General features: G+C 45.8%; 1 protein-coding gene across 6 annotated transcripts in view; it reads left to right on the forward strand.

Annotated features, from left to right (window-relative positions):
- STIM1 (stromal interaction molecule 1) overlaps positions 1–20,165 on the forward strand; it is a 193,986-nt gene that overhangs the window by 170,019 nt on the left and 3,802 nt on the right. For 2 of the 6 annotated variants that reach the window (XM_065883127.1, XM_065883129.1), the window contains 6 exons: positions 2,078–2,255; positions 8,036–8,213; positions 13,065–13,232; positions 13,728–13,828; positions 14,107–14,342; positions 17,455–17,524. In XM_065883127.1, the coding sequence (XP_065739199.1) occupies positions 2,078–2,255; positions 8,036–8,213; positions 13,065–13,232; positions 13,728–13,828; positions 14,107–14,342; positions 17,455–17,524 (931 nt within the window). Of the gene's footprint in view, positions 1–2,077; positions 2,256–8,035; positions 8,214–13,064; positions 13,233–13,727; positions 13,829–14,084; positions 14,343–15,536; positions 15,630–17,454; positions 17,855–19,698; positions 19,736–20,165 lie in introns of all 6 variants that reach the window. The other 4 variants (XM_065883125.1, XM_065883130.1, XM_065883124.1 and 1 more) reach the window with 4 other exon arrangements.

The following is a 20,165-nucleotide window of genomic DNA, read 5'->3' on the forward strand; positions in this document are numbered from 1 at the left end:
CCTACGGACAAGGGATGATCAGTAGGGGCCACAGAGTAAACCAGCTAGATTAGACTTATTTTCTTCCCACCAAGCTTGGTAGCCCACAGGATGTGACAGGCAGTATATTTGAGCTTCAGCTATGCATTTGAAAAGGCAGAGGGATATGTGGGATGGATGCTTGTGTATTTAGGTGGAGTCAAAACTGGCTGAAGAGACCCAGGGGGTGACTGATAGAGCCTATCCTTGCCCCTGGTCATTCAGTATTTTTATTTATGCGTTGGATGAGAATATGAAGCTGGGAAAAATAGGATCTTGTTTCAAATCGATCTAGAGAAGGTAGAATAAGGGACTGAATAGAATAGATCCACGCCCAATCTGTATGCCCACCTTAAGAACTTTGAAGTGTTGGAGGTAATAGGGGGAGGGTGCTGGTCGCATGGAGTCTTGTTTGAACAGAGTACCTTTGACTTTGAGTAGGAACGTAAAGGAGATGTTGATGGTGAGAAACCCTGGGAAGCCAAGATGAAAAGTCTTTAATAAACAGGGGAGACAAACAGCACCCCAGCCTTTGGTGGAGGCTGGATAGGAGGCAGGTGTGTTCCAGAAAGGAAAGCAGCTCACTGTGCTGCAGAGATATCCCTTCTTGGGACCTGAAGGATGGGAGAGTGGGGACTTGAGAATGGCTGCAAGTATAGACCTTCCAGGAAGCTAGAGGATGGCCACTAGAGGACCCTCAGTTTTCTCTGTTAGAGTCTGGCATAAACACGTAAAGGACACGGCTACACCCTGGACCTAGTAACTCCCCTCCCTTGGATGGAAATAGAATGTGCTAATCTATCCTTGATCCCACACCATCCCCAGGTCCTATTGCTCAGCATTTCAATGAGGAGCTATGAATATAACCCTTTTTGTCAAACTGGGCCTCAGCTTCATGCAGTGGGATTTCAGCTACATGTGTCTTTTCCTGCTGTCTAGACCCTGCCTCAACTCGGTGGCTCCACTGGATCCTTTTGGATTCCCCTCAGCCCCTTGTCCTTACTGGGCACGGAAATCCCATCAGTCCTGCCTCCCCCTCCCCAACACCAGGTGGCCCACTGTGCACAGGACGTCATTACCTCTTTTCCCTCATCTGGGGCCCCTCTGAGCCATAGCTGCTCTATCTCAAGTGGAGTACAATGCAGGCAGGGCCTACAGGAGCAGCCTCTTTCCCTCCTGGTGTCTCTTTCAGTCTCCTGTGCTGTGGCCGAGAGCCCAGGTCTGGCACACCAGGACCAATCTCAGGCTCCAGGACTGCCCCTCTCCTGGCTGGCTCAGTTCTTGGGACATGGTTTTTACTCTTATCTTCTGATGTTATTCCTTGTCTAGCTTTTCGGTTTTGCTCTGGAGACTGAGCATTGCTTTGAACCCCAGCTGGCGGCCAGGGCCCTCGCACCTCACCAGATTGCTGCCAGGCCTTCCCTGGAGGTATTCTCTCTTCCTGGCACATGTCATGTCTTAATGTGTACCAATCTCTTGATGCTACTCCTGTTCTACCTGGTCTCTGGGCTGAGCCGCAGCCTAGAAATGCTCTCTGTAGATGAGACTTGCAGACCTTTACCTGTTCTGGTCTTTGTACCTTGTACCTAGAATAGCCTCGTAGTCCAGGAGACCCAGCTCCTGCAGTAATCTCAGTCCCACAGCCAGTCCTCAGGCTCCAGTGACATTGCTTGGTACCCTTACCAGCCATCCCCTTCTACCTAGTGTAGCACTGTAGCCTTGCTTACCCTGTAGGGTAGAAGCCACTGCATCTGGGCACATGGGCTCATCGCAGCCCAGAATGGCTGGGATGTATTGAGAAGGCACTAGTTCTCTTCACTGCGTATTAGGAGAGTATGATCCAGTAAGCTTCCTGTATTGCTCTAAGGCCTCTCATCCTTTCTAAACTAGGCCTTGACTTAGTAGAGAAAATGGCACAGAGTGTGGCCAGTGTGTGTCTAAGAAGAGAAACGAATTCCTCCTGAGCGGGAAGGCTTTGTGGAGGAAGGGCTGCAGCAGAGTCTGCAGGGCTAAGTGTGTAGTGGGCACCCTGACTCACTGTGCCCTTCTTCTCTGGCAGTGACCCGCCATAATCACCTCAAGGACTTCATGCTTGTGGTGTCTATCGTTATTGGTGTGGGCGGCTGCTGGTTTGCTTATATCCAGAACCGTTACTCCAAGGAGCACATGAAGAAGATGATGAAGGATCTGGAGGGCTTACACCGAGCTGAGCAGAGTCTGCATGACCTTCAGGAAAGGTAAGGCCCTGTCCCTTCCCCACGGCCCTGGTGCTGCCATCTCTTGGGAGCCTCCAGTTTCCACCTGCGCTGTGGGCCGTCTGGCTCCTGAGACCCTGCCGACGACGTAGAGGCCCAGGCTGTGTCATCCTTCCAAACCTGCATCAGAGCCTAGGTTCCTGCCATTCCATTCGCACAGGCAAGTATTCCTCCCCAGGGCAGAAGCTTATTTCTATCTTTTCTCCCTCGGAGCTTCAGAGGGAGAAGTGTGGAGCTGTCAGAGGTCTTGAGCTTCCCTGGGTGGATGACTAGTTAGGGGTCATTCTATCCTCCGTCCCACCTCTGGACTGCTTCCCTTCCCATAGAAGTAGACATAATTAACTGTTCTTCACTGTTTCCCAAAGAAACCTCACAAATCTGTCTTCCTAATACCTTTCATGCTTTCTTGTACAGCATCTAAATCTCATGAGACTCACTTGTTGTATGACTTTGGGTAAATCCCTTTCCTTTCTAGGACATATTTCCTCATCAGTAATGTAAAGGCATTGAACTAGGAGAATACCAGGGCCTTCTAGCTCTGATAGTCTGGTATTCTGTTTAAATAAAACATGGCTTAGAAACTATTGTAGAAGATCTAGCTGTGAAGAGAAGGTGCCAGTCAGTCAGCCAACCTAAGTATTGGGTTGGCCAAAAGTTTCCTTCGGTTTTTTTTTTTTTTTTTTTTTTTTTTTTTTTTTTTGTGGTACGCGGGCCTCTCACTGCCGTGGCCTCTCCCGTTGCAGAGCACAGGCTCCGGACGCGCAGGCCCAGCGGCCATGGCCCACGGGCCCAGACGCTCCGCGGCATGTGGGATCCTCCCGGACCGGGACACGAACCAGCGTCCCCTGCATCGGCAGGCGGACTCCCAACCACTGCGCCACCAGGGAAGCCCTCCTTCGGTTTTTAAAGTAAAAATAAAAGACATATTTTTCATTTTCACCAAGAACTTTATTGAACAGTGTATTCACCGTTTTGTTCCACTAATTTCTGCCATTTTTCAGGCAACTTCATAATTCCATCTCCCCAAAACTTTTTATCTTTTTGAGCAAAGAACCATTCCAGGTGCCTTTTACAGTCTTTCAGGGAATTGAAATTTTTTCCATTAAGAGAATTTTGTAAAGACCGAAATAAATGGAAATCTGAAGGTGCAATATCTGGTGAATACGGTGGGTGAATCAGAACTTCCCAGCCAAGCTGTAACAGTTTTTGCCTGGTCATCAAAGAAACATGCGGTCTTGTGTCATCCTGATAAAAGATTATGCATTTTCTGTTGAATAATTCTAGATGCTTTTCATCGAGTGCTGCTTTCATTTGGTCTAATTGGAAGCAATACTTGTTGGAATTAATCGTTCGGTTTTCCGGAAAAAGCTCGTAATAGAGGACTCCCTTCCAATCCTGCCATATACACAACATCTCCTTCTTTGGATGAAGACCGTTCTTTGGTGTGGTTGGTGGTGGTTCATTTCACTTGCCCCACGATCTCTTCCCTTCCACATTATTGTACGGTATCCGCTTTTCATCGCCCGTCACAATTTGTTTTACAGACAGAACATTTTCGTTACACTTAAGTAGAGAACCACATGTGGAAATACGGTCAAGAAGGTTTTTTTGCTTAACTTATGTGAAACGCAAACATCAAAGCGATTCACACAACCAAGCTGGTGCAAATGATTTCCTACGTTTGATTTGGATATTTTGAGTATGTTGGCTATCTCCCGCGTGGTATAATGTTGATTATTCTCAATTAATGTCTTGATTTTATTGCTATCAACTTCAACTGGCCTACCTGCCCGTGGAGCATCATCCAGCAAGCACGAAACTTCACAAACCACTTTTGACACATTCAATCAGTCACAGCACCTTCTCCATACACTGCACAAGTCTTTTTCTGCGTTTCATTTGTGTTTTTATCTTTCTTGAAATAATAAAGCCTAATAAGCTGAAAAATGTTGTTTTTTTCTTCCATCTTCAATATCAAAATGGCTACACAAAAATTCACCAATTTTTTTTTTTTTTTTGCGGTATGCGGGCCTCTCACTGTTGTGGCCTCTCCCGTTGCAGAGCACAGGCTCTGGACGCGCAGGCTCAGCGGCCATGGCTCACGGGCCCAGCCGCTCCGCGGCATGTGGGATCTTCCCGGACCGGGGCATGAACCCGTGTCCCCTGCATCGGCAGGCGGACTCTCAACCACTGCGCCACCAGAGAAGCCCCCAAAATTCACCAATTTTGATTTTTTTTAAAAAATGCATGCTGATATGACAGCTGTCACAATACAATCTAACAAAATTGTTTCCAATGAAGTTAAAGACAACTAAGCGCTACTGGAACCATCTTACAGAGAAAAACCAAACGAACTTTTTGGCCAACCCAACACTTCCTGAAGTCTAGGAATCAGGTCTGTGCAGGGAATTGTAAGGAAGTCACTGCTCCTGGGGCCACAAAGCTCACAGTTAAGAAGGAGCAGTGACTCAGTGCCAGCTTATGGGATGAGAGCTTCAAGGACTGGAAGGGCACAGAGGTAGGAGATGAGTGGATGTGGAGTCTGAGGAGGTGGCCTTGAAAGACGGGTAGGAAAGATGTAACCTGGTAGTTCTGGTTGAATGTATAGAGTGAGACCAGATCCCTGGCACCTACAGGCTCACATGGAGAAATTTAGCAGGATGTAAAAGGCAATAGAGAGTCAATGTAGGTATTTGGCTTTTTTGCTTTGTTTTGGTTTTGAGAAAAGGAGAAGCCTACTTCAGGACTGTCTTTTAGAAAATTATTCCAACAGCCTAGGGGCTCCAGTTGGGAAGTCTTTGCAGGAATCCATGTAAAAAGGAATGAAGAAGTCTGGCTCTTTTCTGTTATTTTAAAATGATAGATATACTTTTCTTTGGAGGGTTGGGGAAAGGATTTCTTAAGAGCTAGGTATTGTTAAGTACTTAAATGTATTATTGTTTTTAATCACCACAACCCTGTTAGGTAGGTATTGTTATCCCAATTTTCAAGTTGAAGAAATGAAGCCTCAGAGAGGGTGAGTGTCAGTAAGTAGTAAGCTAGGAATTTCGACACCCACAGGGTGCTGCCTCAATAAAGGCAGCCTTAGCAGATTCATTTCCATGGGCTGGACTTTTAGGAGGCAAGAGGAGTTTTATCTTTGAGCCGATTCCTGGCTACTTTGCTGGACCCCCTTGTTCCTGGGCCCTTTTCCAAACGGGGGCTAAATGCTGCTATGTGGGCAGTCCCCGTTCTTCATTTGTCTGAAAAACATGTACTGTTTTCATTCCAAAGGCAAAGAATCTAGGCAGGAGACATTCCAAGTTTGGGGATAAAACTAAGCTCCCAGCCCTCCCTGCTCCGCACGGCCTCCAGAGCTAAATGACCACTGCGGCACTTGGAGAAACAAATGCACACACTCCCCAAAGACAGGCTTGCACCTGTGCACACACATATCCTCCTCTGACAGTGTCCAGAGCCCATATGCCTCCTTGTCCCTCCTCACTTCGGCAGGCCTACACTGTCAGCCACCAAAGAGCTTTTTTACAGAGTTCCTGATATTTTGGGTGAATAAATGTAATGCTACATGTGCATTCCAGTTAGGATTTCATTGGGTTTCAAGATAATTCTTTGAGGCAGGCAGGAATTTTGATTCCCATTTACAAAGGAAGAAACAGGCCTAGTCCAGGGAACAGACTTGTCCATAGTCATACAGCTGCTTAGAGCCAGGGCTTGCAGTCAGGCTGCCTGATTTTCTTGCTTGTAATGGTACCTGACTGCTGCCTTCAGGATACTCAGTTTTCTGTGGAGGAGATGGAGTGAGACAAGACTTGATTGTATATTTATTTTCTCATTTCTGTACCCAGTGGTATTTATTGATCTTCATCTCTATTAGATGCTGTTAGGATTATGAAAGTGGGTCAGTTTTGATTCTACTTTAAAGGAGCTCCCTATTGTATGGAGAAGACAGGCATATCACAGGCTTTTTAGAAGAGGCTGCTTCCGGAGAGGATAATATTTCAGTGAAGAATCGAATCCCTAGTGGTGTAATTTCAAGCAGTGGGGTCATGGAAGAATACAATACAGGAGGACATTCAGCAAGGGGAAGGGGATGGGGCTGGAAATGGCGCCTCTGATTTGTTTTTAGCTGTGCATGTAGCGCCACCTGCTGTATACCTTAAGGAGGTTCAACTCCCTTTCACTCCAGGAACAAAGTAGATAGAAGGCTGCAGTTTGTCAGCGGGAAGCTTGCAGCCTAGACATTTTTCCTCTTCCCTCCTTACTTGTCACCACATCTTTTGAGGCTTCAGTCACTGACACATCTGAACTTGGGATTATTTAGAGGCTGAGTTCTGTTTCTGCCTCTTCTGTTTCACCTTCTTAATTAACTCAGTGGTCAGTACTCTTCTCTGTGGGCCCTACTTGTTCTGTAGCCTATCCTTCCTCTTCCGTACCTCAGGTCTAAAGCCATATATCACTTGTCTTCTTCCTCATCCTTTCCCCCTCTTATCCTGGTTCCCCGGTAACTTGGTGGTTCCTACTAAGATCGGAAGACCTGACAGTGGCTAAGTCCTTTCCCTCTTCCAGAGGGACTAGCCAACTGTTACTCTTTCTTCTGGGTCTAGTCCCAGGCCTCACCTTCCCTGACTCCTTTCAGGCAGAGTTGATCACCCCATCCCTGGGGCCTACCCAACACCTTGTATATCTCTCTATCATAGAACTTATCACACTGTGTGCACCTATCTGTTTACTTGTTTATATTGGACTAGATTATGAGTACCTCAGCAGCAGAGACAGTTTTCTCACTCATTTCATTATATCTAGGGCTCAGCACAGGGCTTGGCATTTAGTAGATGCCTTAAAGTACTTGGTGAATGAATGGATGGATGAATGAATGAACATAGATATATGGCAGAAAGAAGGGAGGAAGGAAGGAAGCTTGTTGGATGGATGAAAGGTTTTGTCAGTAAACAGAGGGAATGTGTGGGTGGGTACAAAGGCATATTTTCATTATAACTGATGCCCTTGAGATCTTACCCACCATGGAAGATACTTAGGAAGGGAACTCAGGGCTGGGGGCAGCAGGGGCTCTCCCAAATCCTGTCTAGCCCCTTTGGCATAAATTTCATTTTTCGGTGCTTCTGGGAACAGGTACTCAGGAGGCCAAGAGGTACAGCTCAATAGTTCCTCTCTCATCTTCCTTAAATCCCCCCACTACCACCACCCCCGTCACATCTCACCATCAGGCTTTCTCTGGGTCTTTGGTCTAGCTTGCAGGGTGTTCTACATTTATTGCACCTTCCAGATACCTTGGTATAAGGGTAGTAACTGTGGGATTTGAAGACATACAGATTGGAATTCTAGTCTCAGTTCTACATGCAGTTAATTCCCGTCTCTAAGCCTTCATGTCCGTATCTGTCCCAGGCTTATAATGATACAATATATCATTATCTGCAGGGAGAACAAATGTGAAATACCTTGTAAATTAGTAGTTGTTACGATCTGAGTATGTGAGACACCTTAGAAGGAAGGATTCAGGTACCCAGGAACCTAGCTTCACAGCCTTTATTACTGGCAGCAGATTGATGGCCCACGTAAGAATTATGGTAGTGACCGTGGTTTCTGTTGGCCCTGAGCTACCTCAGAGCCAGGCAGGCAGCAGAGTAGGGAGAATATGTTCAGAGTGCTGGAGCCCTCATTTTCCTCTTGGATGCCATGCCTCGTGGCATGTTGGCTGGCGCCCGCTTGCCTGGCCTTCTCCAGCTCCCCGCATCGCCCCCCAGGCTGCACAAAGCCCAGGAGGAGCACCGCACAGTGGAAGTGGAGAAGGTACACCTGGAGAAGAAGCTGCGTGATGAGATCAGCCTTGCCAAGCAGGAAGCCCAGCGGCTGAAGGAGCTGCGGGAGGGTACTGAGAATGAACGGAGCCGCCAAAAATATGCTGAGGAGGAGTTGGAGCAGGTAGGGGAAATCTGCGAATTCTTGGACACCCCGAGGGGGTGGGGTAAAAGGGCAGGGGCCAAAGGTCTGGCTAAGAGTAGTGGGAAAGTTGCAAAAAATGGTCACTGCAGTTGTCAAAGAACAGTGAATAACAGGTGGTAACAGTTATTTTGTTCCTTTTTAATTGAGGTATTTACATAAAGTATACAAATCATAAGTATACAGCTGGCACACTTTTACATATGCATGTACTTGTGTAACCACCATCCAGATCAAGATACCGACTCTCTTAAGCACTCAGAAGGCTCACTTTTGCCTCCCCTTTCTCCCTGTCAATATTCCACCCAAAAGGTAACTACAGTCTTAATCTCTAAACCAGATTAGCTTCATGTGCTTTTGAACGTCATCTAAATAGCATTATACGGTATGTATTCTTTTGTGTTTGGTTTCTTTCACTTAACATTGTGTCTGTGAGAGTCATCCATGTTTCATGTAGTGATAACTGATTTATTTCCATTGCTGAGTGTTAATCCATTGTATGAATATACTGTAAATTATTTATCCATTCTCCTGTTGATAGACTTTTGGGTTGTTTGAAGATTTTTTTTTTTTTGCAGTTTATCAATAACATTGTTTATGAACCTCCTTGGTGGGCATCACTTATTTCTGTTGGATATGCAGTAGGTCATTTATATATTTAACTTTATCAGAAACTGACAATTTTCCAAAATGGTTGTACCAATCTATACTGCCACCAGCAATAGTGTGAGAGTTCTAGTTGAGCTACAACCTTGGTATTTTTAGGCATTTTCATTTCATACATTCTGATATGGATGTAATGGTATCTCATGGTGATTTTAATTTTAATTTTCCTATTGACCAATAATACTGAATACCTTTCCATAAGTTTATTGACCACTTTATTTGGGAATCTCTTCTAATTTAAAAAATTGGGTTGTATTTTTTCTTAATTGATTTGTAAGAGTTTTAAAATATATTCTGGATGTAAGTGTTCTTGGCTATATATATACATACATATTGCAAATATTTTCTCCCAGACTGTGGCTTGCTTTTTTGCTCTCTTAATATTGTCTTTTAATGAACAGACATTCTTGACTTTAATGAAGACCAATTACTCAATCTTTTTTTTTTTTTTAAATGGTTGATGCTTTTTGTGGCCTGTTTAAGAAATCTTTCCCTAACTCCAAGATATTTTCCTCTAGAAGCTTGTTTTACTTTTCACATTTAGGGATATGGCTTATTTCAAACTAATTTTTGTGTATAAGATGAGATAGGAGATCAAGGTTTTTTCCCAGGTAGATACGCTGTTCTATGGTCTATATGTCTGTCCTTATCCCACATTGTCTTACAACAAGTCTTGATATCTGGCAGTGTTAGGTTCTCCAGCTTTGTCCTCCTGCCAGATGGCCTTGGCTATTCTAGGTTCTTTGCCTTTCCATGTTGGCTTGTCATTCCGTTACAGTGTGCTCTGCTGGGATTGTTATTTGTTTTTACATTGAATCTATAGATTAATGTGGGGGGAAACTGACACTTTAACCAAATAATTATTCTAATTCATGAGCATTGGTTATCCTGTCACCTATTTAGGTCTCTAAAAATTTCTCTCAACAATGTTTTGTAGTTTTCAGTGTAGAAGTCTTGCACTTAAATTTTTTTTTAACTTGTTCTTATTTTTCTAGCTGCTTGAGATGGAAGAATAGGTTATAGATTTTAAAGCTTTAATCTTTTCTCATACATGCATTTAGAGCTATAAATTCCCATTTCAGCACTGCTTTAGCTGCATTTACTAAGTTTTGATATTTCATATTTTCATTATCATTCACTTCAAATATTTCCTAATTTCCATTGTGATTTCTTATTTGGCCTGTGGTTATTTAGAAATGTGTTGCCTAATTTTCAAACACTTGGGTACTTTCCTATTTATCTTTCTCATTGATTTCCAGTTTAATTTTGCTGTGGTCAAATACTGTGTGCCATAGGGTTTTAGTCCTTTCAAATGTGCTGAGACTTGGTTGATGTAAACAGACTACACAAAACGATTGAAAGGCAAAGTGTCAGACTGCATAAAAAACAAAACCCAACTATATGCTGTTTACAAGAGGCAAGCTTTAGAAATAAGGATACAAGATGGTTAAAAGTAAAAGGATGAGAAGACTAGGATAAACACTAAGCAAAATAAAGCAGCTGCAGCTATATTAATATCAGACAAAGTAGACTTTAGAGAAAGAAGTATTACTAGAGACAAAAATGGACATTTCACTTATGATATGTGTGAATTAAACAGTAATATATAACAACCCTTAATTTGGTACACCTAATAATATAGTTAAAATACATATGTAAAGCAAAAGTTAAGAAAACTAAAAGGACAAATTTATAATCAAAGTTAGAGATTTGAGCATCTATCTCTCAGTAATAAGCAGCCAAAAATATCAGTAAGGATATAAAAAATTTAAACATGGTTAATCAATTTCACCTCATTGATGTATATAGAGCATTTTACCCAACAACTGCAGAATACACATTCTCTGTAGTGTGTATTATGCTTAGTTCTGTTCTTTATTTCTCTCTGTGCTTTGGTTTGGTTATTTTATATTGATCTGTCTTTGAGTTCCCTAATCCTGTGTTCTGCCGAGAATTGTGCTATTTAGCCTATCCAGTGGAATCCTACTCTCGGATAATGTATTTTTCTAGAATGCCCTTTCATAGGGCATTTTCTAGAATGCTCTTTTATAGGTTCTCATTCCCTGTCCAGAGTCTCCATGTTTTCATGTTTCCCGTCCATCTTTTCCCATATTTTCTTTACCATTTCAATCATAGTTGTTTTAAAGTCCTTGACTGGTAACTCTTAACATCTGGATCATTTATGGGACTGCTTATTTTTTCTCTTGAGTATTGCTTATATTTTTCTGCCTCTTCTCATGTCTAGTAATTTATTTTTATTAAATGCTGGACAGTGTGCATAAAAAATAATAGAGGCTGCAGGTGATTTTTAATCTTCCATCAGATATAGGGTTCTGTTAGGTATGTTGGGTGAGGCTCTGATTACCTCAAGCCAATGAGAGACTGACATATGTTGGAACTGGGTTGTAGTTTAATAAGACTTGGTCTAAGGCTCATTTGTCCCAGTTTCTCAGGTATGCCCCTTCTTGACTTGTTATTCAGATCTGGTGGACTTCTTTCTCCTCAGCCCTGAAAGGCTATGAGAGATTCATTTTTGCCCCTTGGAGGGTTTTTTTTTTTGCGGTACGCGGGCCTCTCACTGTTGTGGCCTCTCCCGTTGCGGAGCACAGGCTCCAGACGCGCAGGCTCAGTGGCCATGGCTCACGGGACCAGCCGCTCCACGGCATGTGGGATCTTCCCGGACCGGGGCACGAACCCGTGTCCCCTGCATCGGCAGGCGGACTCTCAACCACTGCGCCACCAGGGAAGCCCTCCTTGGAGGTTTTTAAGTTAGCGCTTTGTCCTCCTGCTCCTCATAGCTTCAAAGTTTTGCAGCTACATCAAACTGCTTTTAATGTAGAACTTGATCCTACACTTCCAGACTTGGTGTATCAGCCTTTAAGGTATCTGTTCCTCATTTTAAATCTATAAAGCCAGGAGTGGGCCATTTTATAGTTTCCTTTTCAAGGAGCAAAAACCAATTGATGCTTCATCTTGTCATTGCCTTTCAGAGGAATGAAGGTGTTCTGTCCTTAGCTAAGGCCCTCCCGGTCTATATTAGGCTCAGGGGAGGACCTCAGGCCTGCTATGGGATACTTCCCCAGTGGCTGAAGTTGGGCCTGAGACTGCTCTCAATCTCTTTTCTCTGGGATTCTGACCAGCTAAAAGTCAGTGTTCTGATGGGGAAGTTGGGGATCATTTATACTGGTAGGCTGGGTGAGATAGAAGGAATTCAGTGAATATAATGGATTCTGTATATACTCTCAGATTCATGCTTAAGTGCTTTGTGACCATCTGCTTCATTTTATGCTCCTTGCTGAGAAGTCAGTGAGGAGATGTCTCCTTACACATTGGTCCTTCCATATCTTGGCCTCTGTTGGCAGTGCCCATGTTAGGTATAAGCTTGCTTGTTGTTTCCTTGTCTTGTAGAGAGTGCCCATTACAGCCTACCCACCCATCTCAATGGGAGAATCACAGATAAAGTCTCTGGGCTGGAGGAGACTTTGGAGAGTATTCAGGCCAATCCCCTTCTGGATCAGCAATCATTTTGAAGGTCTTTCAGACATGAGCTCTTTACATACCTCTCATGACAGGGAGCTCATGCTCTCCTGAGATCACCCCTTTGCTTACAGTTTGGATTTGCATGGGAGAAAGCCTTACACTGATTGAGGTCTGCTTTAGGAAACACATGGTCACACAGCCAGTTGAGTGACAGACCAGGGACCAGATCATATTTCCAGACTCCCAACCAAATGCTTTTCCTGCCACATTGTGATGTCTTGAGTCCAGGAACAGACCCAACTGTCAGAAAGAAGAGGATTTATTGAGATAGCCTGTACCTTATGAGAGCAGGGAAGATTGCTGAGATTGGCTATATGATGAGGAGAGGCAACCAGTATGTGAGAATAGATTGCTCTACTCTGGCAGCAAAAATAAATAAATAAATAAATAAATCTCCATTTGAGTTCTGGTTGACACTACTGACTGTGTGACCTTGAGGAGGTTACTTTCCTTCTCCAAGCTTGGTTTCTTGTATGTAAAATACAGAGAATAATCCTTGCCCCTTCTCCCTCTTGGGAGAGTTTTGAAGCTGAGGTGAGATAGAAGAAAAGAACTCTGAAGTATCATACAGAGGCATTGGAGAGGGTCTTGGTAGTAGTAAGGACTCACATCCTCTTGGCTACACAGGTCCGGGAGGCCTTGAGGAAAGCAGAGAAGGAGCTGGAATCACATAGCTCATGGTATGCTCCAGAGGCCCTTCAGAAGTGGCTGCAGCTGACACATGAGGTGGAGGTACAGTACTACAACATCAAGAAGCAAAATGCCGAGAAGCAGCTGCTGGTGGCCAAGGAGGGGGTGAGACCCGCCTTCCTGCTGCCCTCTTCTCTCCCCCCGCCCTCCTTTCACCTGCCTTTCTTCCTCCTCTCTGCCTCTCTATATCCCTCCTGTTGGACACAGAGACATCCTGGTGTTGGGTTTTGTTTCTTTTCCTGATAATACAGTTTCTAATAATGTCTTCAGGCTTCTGGAGGAGGGAATGAGGGTGTGGGGCTACTCCCACCTGCCTTTTGGGAAAGATGAAGCAAGTGGAGGCAGGTAGAGGGAAGTCTCTGCTGGCCCCAGACTGACATGGGGCCAGGATCCCTTTGCTTGTCTCATTGCCTCTATTTTCTTTCTTCCCCTATGCTTTTCTCTCCTGTTGCCTTCTGTTTTCCTTTCCCTTCTTGTCTTCCTTCTTCTTGTGCAGCCTAAGCTGTGCTAGGAGGAGGGGGAACCAGTCACAGAATAGCATTTCTCATTTCTCCAGTCTCTATCCCTGCTCATTTAAAGCTGAGGGCCTCATCTTTGCAGGCTGAGAAGATAAAAAAGAAGAGAAACACACTCTTTGGCACCTTCCACGTGGCCCACAGCTCTTCCCTGGATGATGTGGATCACAAAATCTTAACAGCTAAGTAAGTAGCACCTGTTGCCCAGCTCTGGCGATGTCCATCCCATCCTCAGAGTTGGAGGTTGTCCAGGGCCTCCAGCCCTAACTCTGCTTCTTCACTGGTAGAGGTACAGCTCTGGTCTCGTGCCGCAGCCCTTGGCTATTTCCCACCTTGCTCTTAAGTTTATGATTTAATTGTGTTTCTTATTTACACATATCCCCCCAACTTGCTCCTCTGAGAAGAAGCCTCACTTCTGTTGGGGCTCACACCCATGCCTGCCATTTCCTTTCATCCCTCTTCAGGCAAGCTCTGAGCGAGGTGACGGCAGCACTGCGGGAACGCCTGCACCGCTGGCAACAGATTGAGATCCTCTGTGGCTTCCAGATTGTCAATAACCCTGGTGTCCACTCACTGGTGGCTGCCCTCAACATAGATCCCAGCTGGATGGGTAGTACGCGCCCCAACCCTACCCACTTCATCATGACTGACGATGTGGATGACATGGATGAGGAGATTGTGTCACCCTTGTCCATGCAGTGTAGGTGACCTCTTGGGTGGGGAAGAGGGAAGGAGCCTTTGATGTGCAGATTGAGAAGTTGGCTTCTGCTGTGCTTAAGCAACTTATGGGGCAGAAACCAAGATGGTTTAACTCATGACCTTGGTTAATAAAGCATAATCCGCATCAAGATACCCCTTTATAATTGTCCTTTCGGTGGTTTTCCCTTGCTATATATTCTGTTTACCCTATGGGTCTGTTGTGTTAAGTGTGTCTCCCTTCACTCTTTGTGTTTTTTTTAATCCCTTTATTCTCCTTCCCCCCGATCTATCTTTATAAAAATACTCTCCTTTAGTGGTTCATAATATAAAAATGGCATTCATTTTGACTACTTATTGCTTTAATTGGTTTTAATTTTATATTCCTTACTTTTAATTGCTAAAGTAGTTGAATGGAATGATGTCTCTTTCTTTTTGTTTTTTCGTGTGAGGCCCCAGGAAGCAATAGTCCCTTACGGTAAAAGAGCCCTAAATCCTCCAAGCCAGAAAGACATTCTTGTCCAGGAGGGATCTCCTGCACAAGCATGTCTGTCTTTCCACCTGAACTCTCAGCCATCCCCACCCTCTGTCCTGGGTCTTCCCTCTTCCTTTTCTCCCCTGCGAGTGGTAAGAGCTGAGTAGAGCAGAATTGAAGGAGACAGCACTCTGTGGGAGTTCTTCAGTGAAGGAAGGGACATACCCCTTACTGACCCTGTTGAATTTTCTCTGGATCAGAGGCTATTTTAGATAAATAGGATAGACTTTTATGGAAAAGCTCTAGTGCTGGGCCCATATCCCATAAGTGCAGAGGGGATGGCAGAAAGCTGGGCTGGGTTAGGGGCTCACTTTCAGAAAGTCAGATTCTTTAATCAGGCTGGATTCCAGCTCCAGACAGGATTTATTTGTAAGTTTCTTCAACGATAGTTTGCCTCTGGGCAAGCCTCTTCTTTCCCTGGGCTGTCAACTTGGCAGGGCTTTAGTCAGAGGCCCAGCAAAGTTAGGATCCCTAGCAGGTAGAGCTTGATCTTGATGTGTTGATCTAAAGGCTCCCATGTTCTCCGGGTTGGGAGGGACCTTCATTAGCTCTGAGCCACCCACCCCTTGCCCCCTGGCCCTTCCCTTATCCCATTGAGGGGCAGGGTGAAGCCCTCTGTAAATCAGATTCTCTTCTCCTTTTGGCCTGGCTGTTGGACCCTAGATGCTGCCTGGCTGATGGGGCGTAGGTTCAGTGACCGCTCTCTCTGCTCAGCATCCGCCGGCTCGGATGATCAGTCCCTCTGGAAATACCCGGGTTTGAGGAGCCCCTTTGGGGCTTTTGTTTTTCCAACTTTGGGGCTAAACCAACACTCCTATCCCATGGGCCCCTTCTCCTGCCTGCATCCCTCCCCTGCCTGCTCTGCTATTCCCTCACCACGGTCCCTACTAACTTCAGGGAAGGGTTCGGAGGTGAGAAGAATCAGCCTGCTCAGCTGAGTGCTTGAGAGAGAACAGCCATGGTGATGGGAGGCTTAGGCTTCTCCTTTCAGCCCAGCTAGACAGATGTCCTGGCGGCCCTTCATCTAGCTGGGCTGAGATGAAAGAGGGAAGGAAAGATCCTCTTCCTCTTTTCTCCTTCTGTTTTCCCCTTCTGTCTCTCTTTCCTCGTCCCTATTCCATGCCTCCTCTTCCCCTTAAGCCTCCCTTTCATGTCTCGAAAGCCACCAGCCATAGAAGCCCTGGCTCCCTAGCTCTCCATCACCATGGAACTGTGCTCTCTTCCTGGTGGCCCTTCCAAGGCTTCTGCCATCCATGTAACCGTGTCCTTTCTCCCATCTTTAGGGAGAAGGCAAGGAGGCCCATATATCAGGGTAGAGGAGAAAAAAAACAAAGGTGTGAATTCTGTTTTCAACTGGAGCTGGGAGTGAGCCCAAGAGGGATGTTCTAGCACATCTCTAAGTTATCTGGTACCCACATACCCCTTCTCTGGGCATGGTGGCCCTCATCTTCCAAGAGCCTGATCTGCAGCATTGATCCAAGAGCTGGTTCTTTGTTGGGTACATGCTTATTAGAAAAAATTTGGATAGTAAAAAGAGTAAATATGGGCATAAAAAGGTACCTGTAATCCCATCATATTGAGTACCTTCTCTTTCAGTCTTTTGTCTGTGAATTTTTAAATAATTTTTTTATGTGGTCAAGATAATGATAACCACTACCATTTATTGAGTGCCACGAACTGTGTCAGGTACTTTAAAAATATTATCTTGAAGCCTCAGGACAACCCTGAAGGATTTTGTAAATTAGGAATTAAAATAGGGAAGTAAGTTACTCAAGGTCACAGCTAGAAACAGAAAGGCCTTGTTTCAAATTCCTGTCTTTTTTATTCTATAGCTCAAGGTATTCCTTTTACATGAAATTTGGTATCCTTTTGTTTTTCCTGAGCATTTTAATAGACATTTTTCTATGTTTTAAAGATCTTCTCATAAGCAGCTTTTTTTTTTTTTTTTGGCTGCGCAGTGCGGCTTGCAGAATCTTAGTTCCCCAACCAGGGATCGAACCCAGGGCCTGGCAGTGAAAGCGCTGAGTCCTAACCACTGGACCGCCAGGGAATTCCCATAAGCATCATGTTTAATAGCTGTGTAACCTTCCAGCAGTTGGATGTGTTATCATCTTCCTGTTGTTCCACCTTTATTTTTACTTTCATACAATTATTAATAATGATGTGATGAGCATGTTTGTGTATAAATCCTTGTCTGAGTTGTGAATTATTTCCTGAGTTTGGCTTTCTAAAAAGGCTGGTTCTTAGTGCCCTCCCGGACCTTGTCCCAAACCCCTATCCTACCCCGTCCTGCCTGTGCCCTCCCACTAGCTGCCTTACCGTCTCCCTTCATAGTAATGTTGGCCCTAGGTCTGCTTCCATTGGAATTGCCATTAAAACTGACCTGGGTACCTCATCTTCAACTTCCCCTTCCTTTTAGGACCCCTGGTGGGAGGTTTCGGGGAGGAGGCGCCCCATTCTCCAGATTGGCCACTGAAGGCCCAGAGTGGTCTCCAGTAAGCATTTCTCCATGGGCAAACCTGCTTCCCACCAGCCCAAAGTAGGCTGGGCCTTCCTCACACTTTCTTCACTCTCCTTGCAGCCCCCAGCCTGCAGAGCAGCAGCATCCGGCAGCGCCTGACGGAACCACAGCATGGCCTGGGATCTCAGAGGTTGGTAGAGGGCGAGGCTGGCCGCTTCTTGACAAGCCGGGTCTCTCTGCGGCGAATGCGCAGCCTTTCATCTGGACAGTCTTTCAGTTCTGAAGGCCTCGGGACCAGCGCTCCATCTGCCTCTGCTTCTTCTTCCTGCTCCTCTACCACCACCACCACTGCCACCACCTCCAGCACCATCACCACCACCACCACCTCCATCACCACCGTCCACATCCACCCTGTTTATTACCACCACAGCACTTCCTATTTCCTCCAGATGGAGCCCTACCCTGACCCACCCCCTTCTGACAGCACCGCTGTGATGCCTTGGCATTCAGAGACCTTGGGGTACCAGCTGTCTCTCTTCTCTTTCCTTTCTCCCTTCCTTGCCCCTCCGCTGCCTTTACCTCGGCCTTTGCCTGCTGGCTGCTGCTTGGTCAGCTGCGGGGTGTGTGTGTGCGGTGGGGCACTTCTCCTTGTCCTATCCTTTCCCAGCCTGCGAATCCTCCTTAAGGTCAGCCTAACTCCCTAAGGCTTTCTTCCCTTCTCTGTTTGGGGTTTGCTGACTCTAAAAATGAGTAACAACCCCACTCCCTCACGGTCCTATAGCACCTTGGCCTAAACTTTCACATCTGTTATCTCAATGGAGTCCTCACTTCCTTCACTCCCTCAACGAACATTTATTGATACCTACTCTGCCAGGCTCTGCTGTGCATGGGGATTCGTAGATGATAAGATACAATCCCAGCCATCAAGAATTGCAGTCTGGTCTGGGAGAGGTACATAAATGATTCTGGAACAGTTTGATAAGTGCTAAGGGGGTGTTGAAGAAGGAATGGCTAACAGTGTGAACCCGGGTGGAATGCTTCACAAGAGAGATGACATTTGTGCTGGCACCCTGTGTGCAGGCAAAGGAGAAAGTGTATTCTAGGCAGAGGAAACACATGCACAGGCATAGAGTTTCAAGAGAATCTGATCTACGTGTGGTTAGAACATTGGCTATGTGTTGGTGGGAAGGGGTAGCAGATGAGGCTAGAATGATGAGGGGTTCTGAAAGGACACGGGCTTTGGCCATTACCCTTTAGGAGACGGAGAACTGCAAAGGGGTTTTTAGAAGAAAGTGAATTGGTCATATTTGCATTTTAGAAATAACATTTTAGTGGCCTGTATAAAGGAAACAATGGGGAGACTACAGGAATTTGGAAGTCATTGCAGTAGGCCATCAGGGGAGGTAACAAGGTCTTGGTATAGAAACAAGAGGATTAATTTGGTAACTGGCTTTGAGGGGTGGAGGAGAGGAAGGAGTGTAGGATGATGCCCAGGTTTCTAGCTTGGGTGACTGAATGGATGTAGTACCCTTCATGGAATTACTCTTCAGAAGGGGGGGAAACAGATTTAGGGGTTTTGGACCAGCGAGGTTTATAGGTCGGGCCGGCATTAAAAACACTCACGTCTGAGAAGGAAGTTAAGGTTCTGAAAGGTTAAGTAATTTTCCCCAGGTCCCAAAGCTAATTAGGAGCAGAACACAGACTAGGACTTGGCTTTCCATTCCAGGACACTCTGTCAGATATTTTTGTCCTTTCACAAGGTCTCAGTAAGTGAACTGTATCAGAACTGGTGAAAGGCTTTCTCCCACAGCCTGGTGTGGCAGCTGCAGGGACTTTCCCTGCTAATAGCTCAAGGTGATAGGCTAGGGTCAGATATAGTAGCCTTGACCTCACCTGAACAAGCTTAGAGGACCCTCAGGAAGTCCCTCTCCTCTGGAAGGACCTCTCATCTCTGAAGCTGTGGCCACGGCTCAATCCTGGCCTCTGGGTTGCAGCCGCCTTACCCTGTTGCTTCCTTTTGGTCCTGCCTCACCCTGGATGCCAGTCTCTCTAGCTCTGCCTCTCGAACCTCTGGATAATTATCCCTGAAGGCTGTTCCTTTCTCTTTCACAAAAGGACAGACTTTACTAGAAGCAGAGCTACTCATCTTCATCCTCACCCTCATCTTCATCTAAAAGCCTAGGCAGGGAGACTGCCCTTCCCAGTACAGATGGAGAGGACTGAAGTGGGTAGGGGGGCACTAGAGGATGCTGTGAATCTCATGCTCCAAGGCCCAGGCTGAGGGCAGTGGGGAGGGAGGGTGGGGAAGTACATGCCTCTGCCTGGCCTGTTCACTACTGAATTTTCTTTTGCACCATGCACCAGAGGATCATCTCTAAAGGCAAACAGGCTCTCTAGTAAGGTTAGTAGCTTGGAGTGGGAGCCCAAGGCAGCCCAGCCTTTGGGGAGGGACACCCCTGACCTGAATTGTCTCAAAGACTCAGGGAGGGAAGGTGAGCTTGCCTCAATGGGCCTTTCCCCTCCTATATCCACCCAGGCTTCCTCCCACGTTCTTTTCTTGCTTTGGAAGCCTCAGCTTTCGTTGATGATGGAGGCACAGAGGGATGGGAATCATGACCAAATGGGGCAATGGGGCAGTGGGCCAGGAGGAGTGAGTCTGGGTAGACCCCAACCTCTTGACCTCTCGTCCTTCCTTGGTATTAGAAAGGTGGGCTCCTAGGATCCTCACCTCCTCAGCCTAGAGGGCCCCTCATCCCGGTGTGGCTGCCCCCCAGAATTTCCTTGGCACCATGCTCAGTGGTTCACACCTGTGTGGAAAAGGCAGGATACGG

The sequence above is a fragment of the Phocoena phocoena genome, chromosome 8 (assembly GCF_963924675.1).
Source record: "Phocoena phocoena chromosome 8, mPhoPho1.1, whole genome shotgun sequence".
In the NCBI taxonomy this organism is placed as follows: Eukaryota; Metazoa; Chordata; class Mammalia; order Artiodactyla; family Phocoenidae; genus Phocoena; species Phocoena phocoena.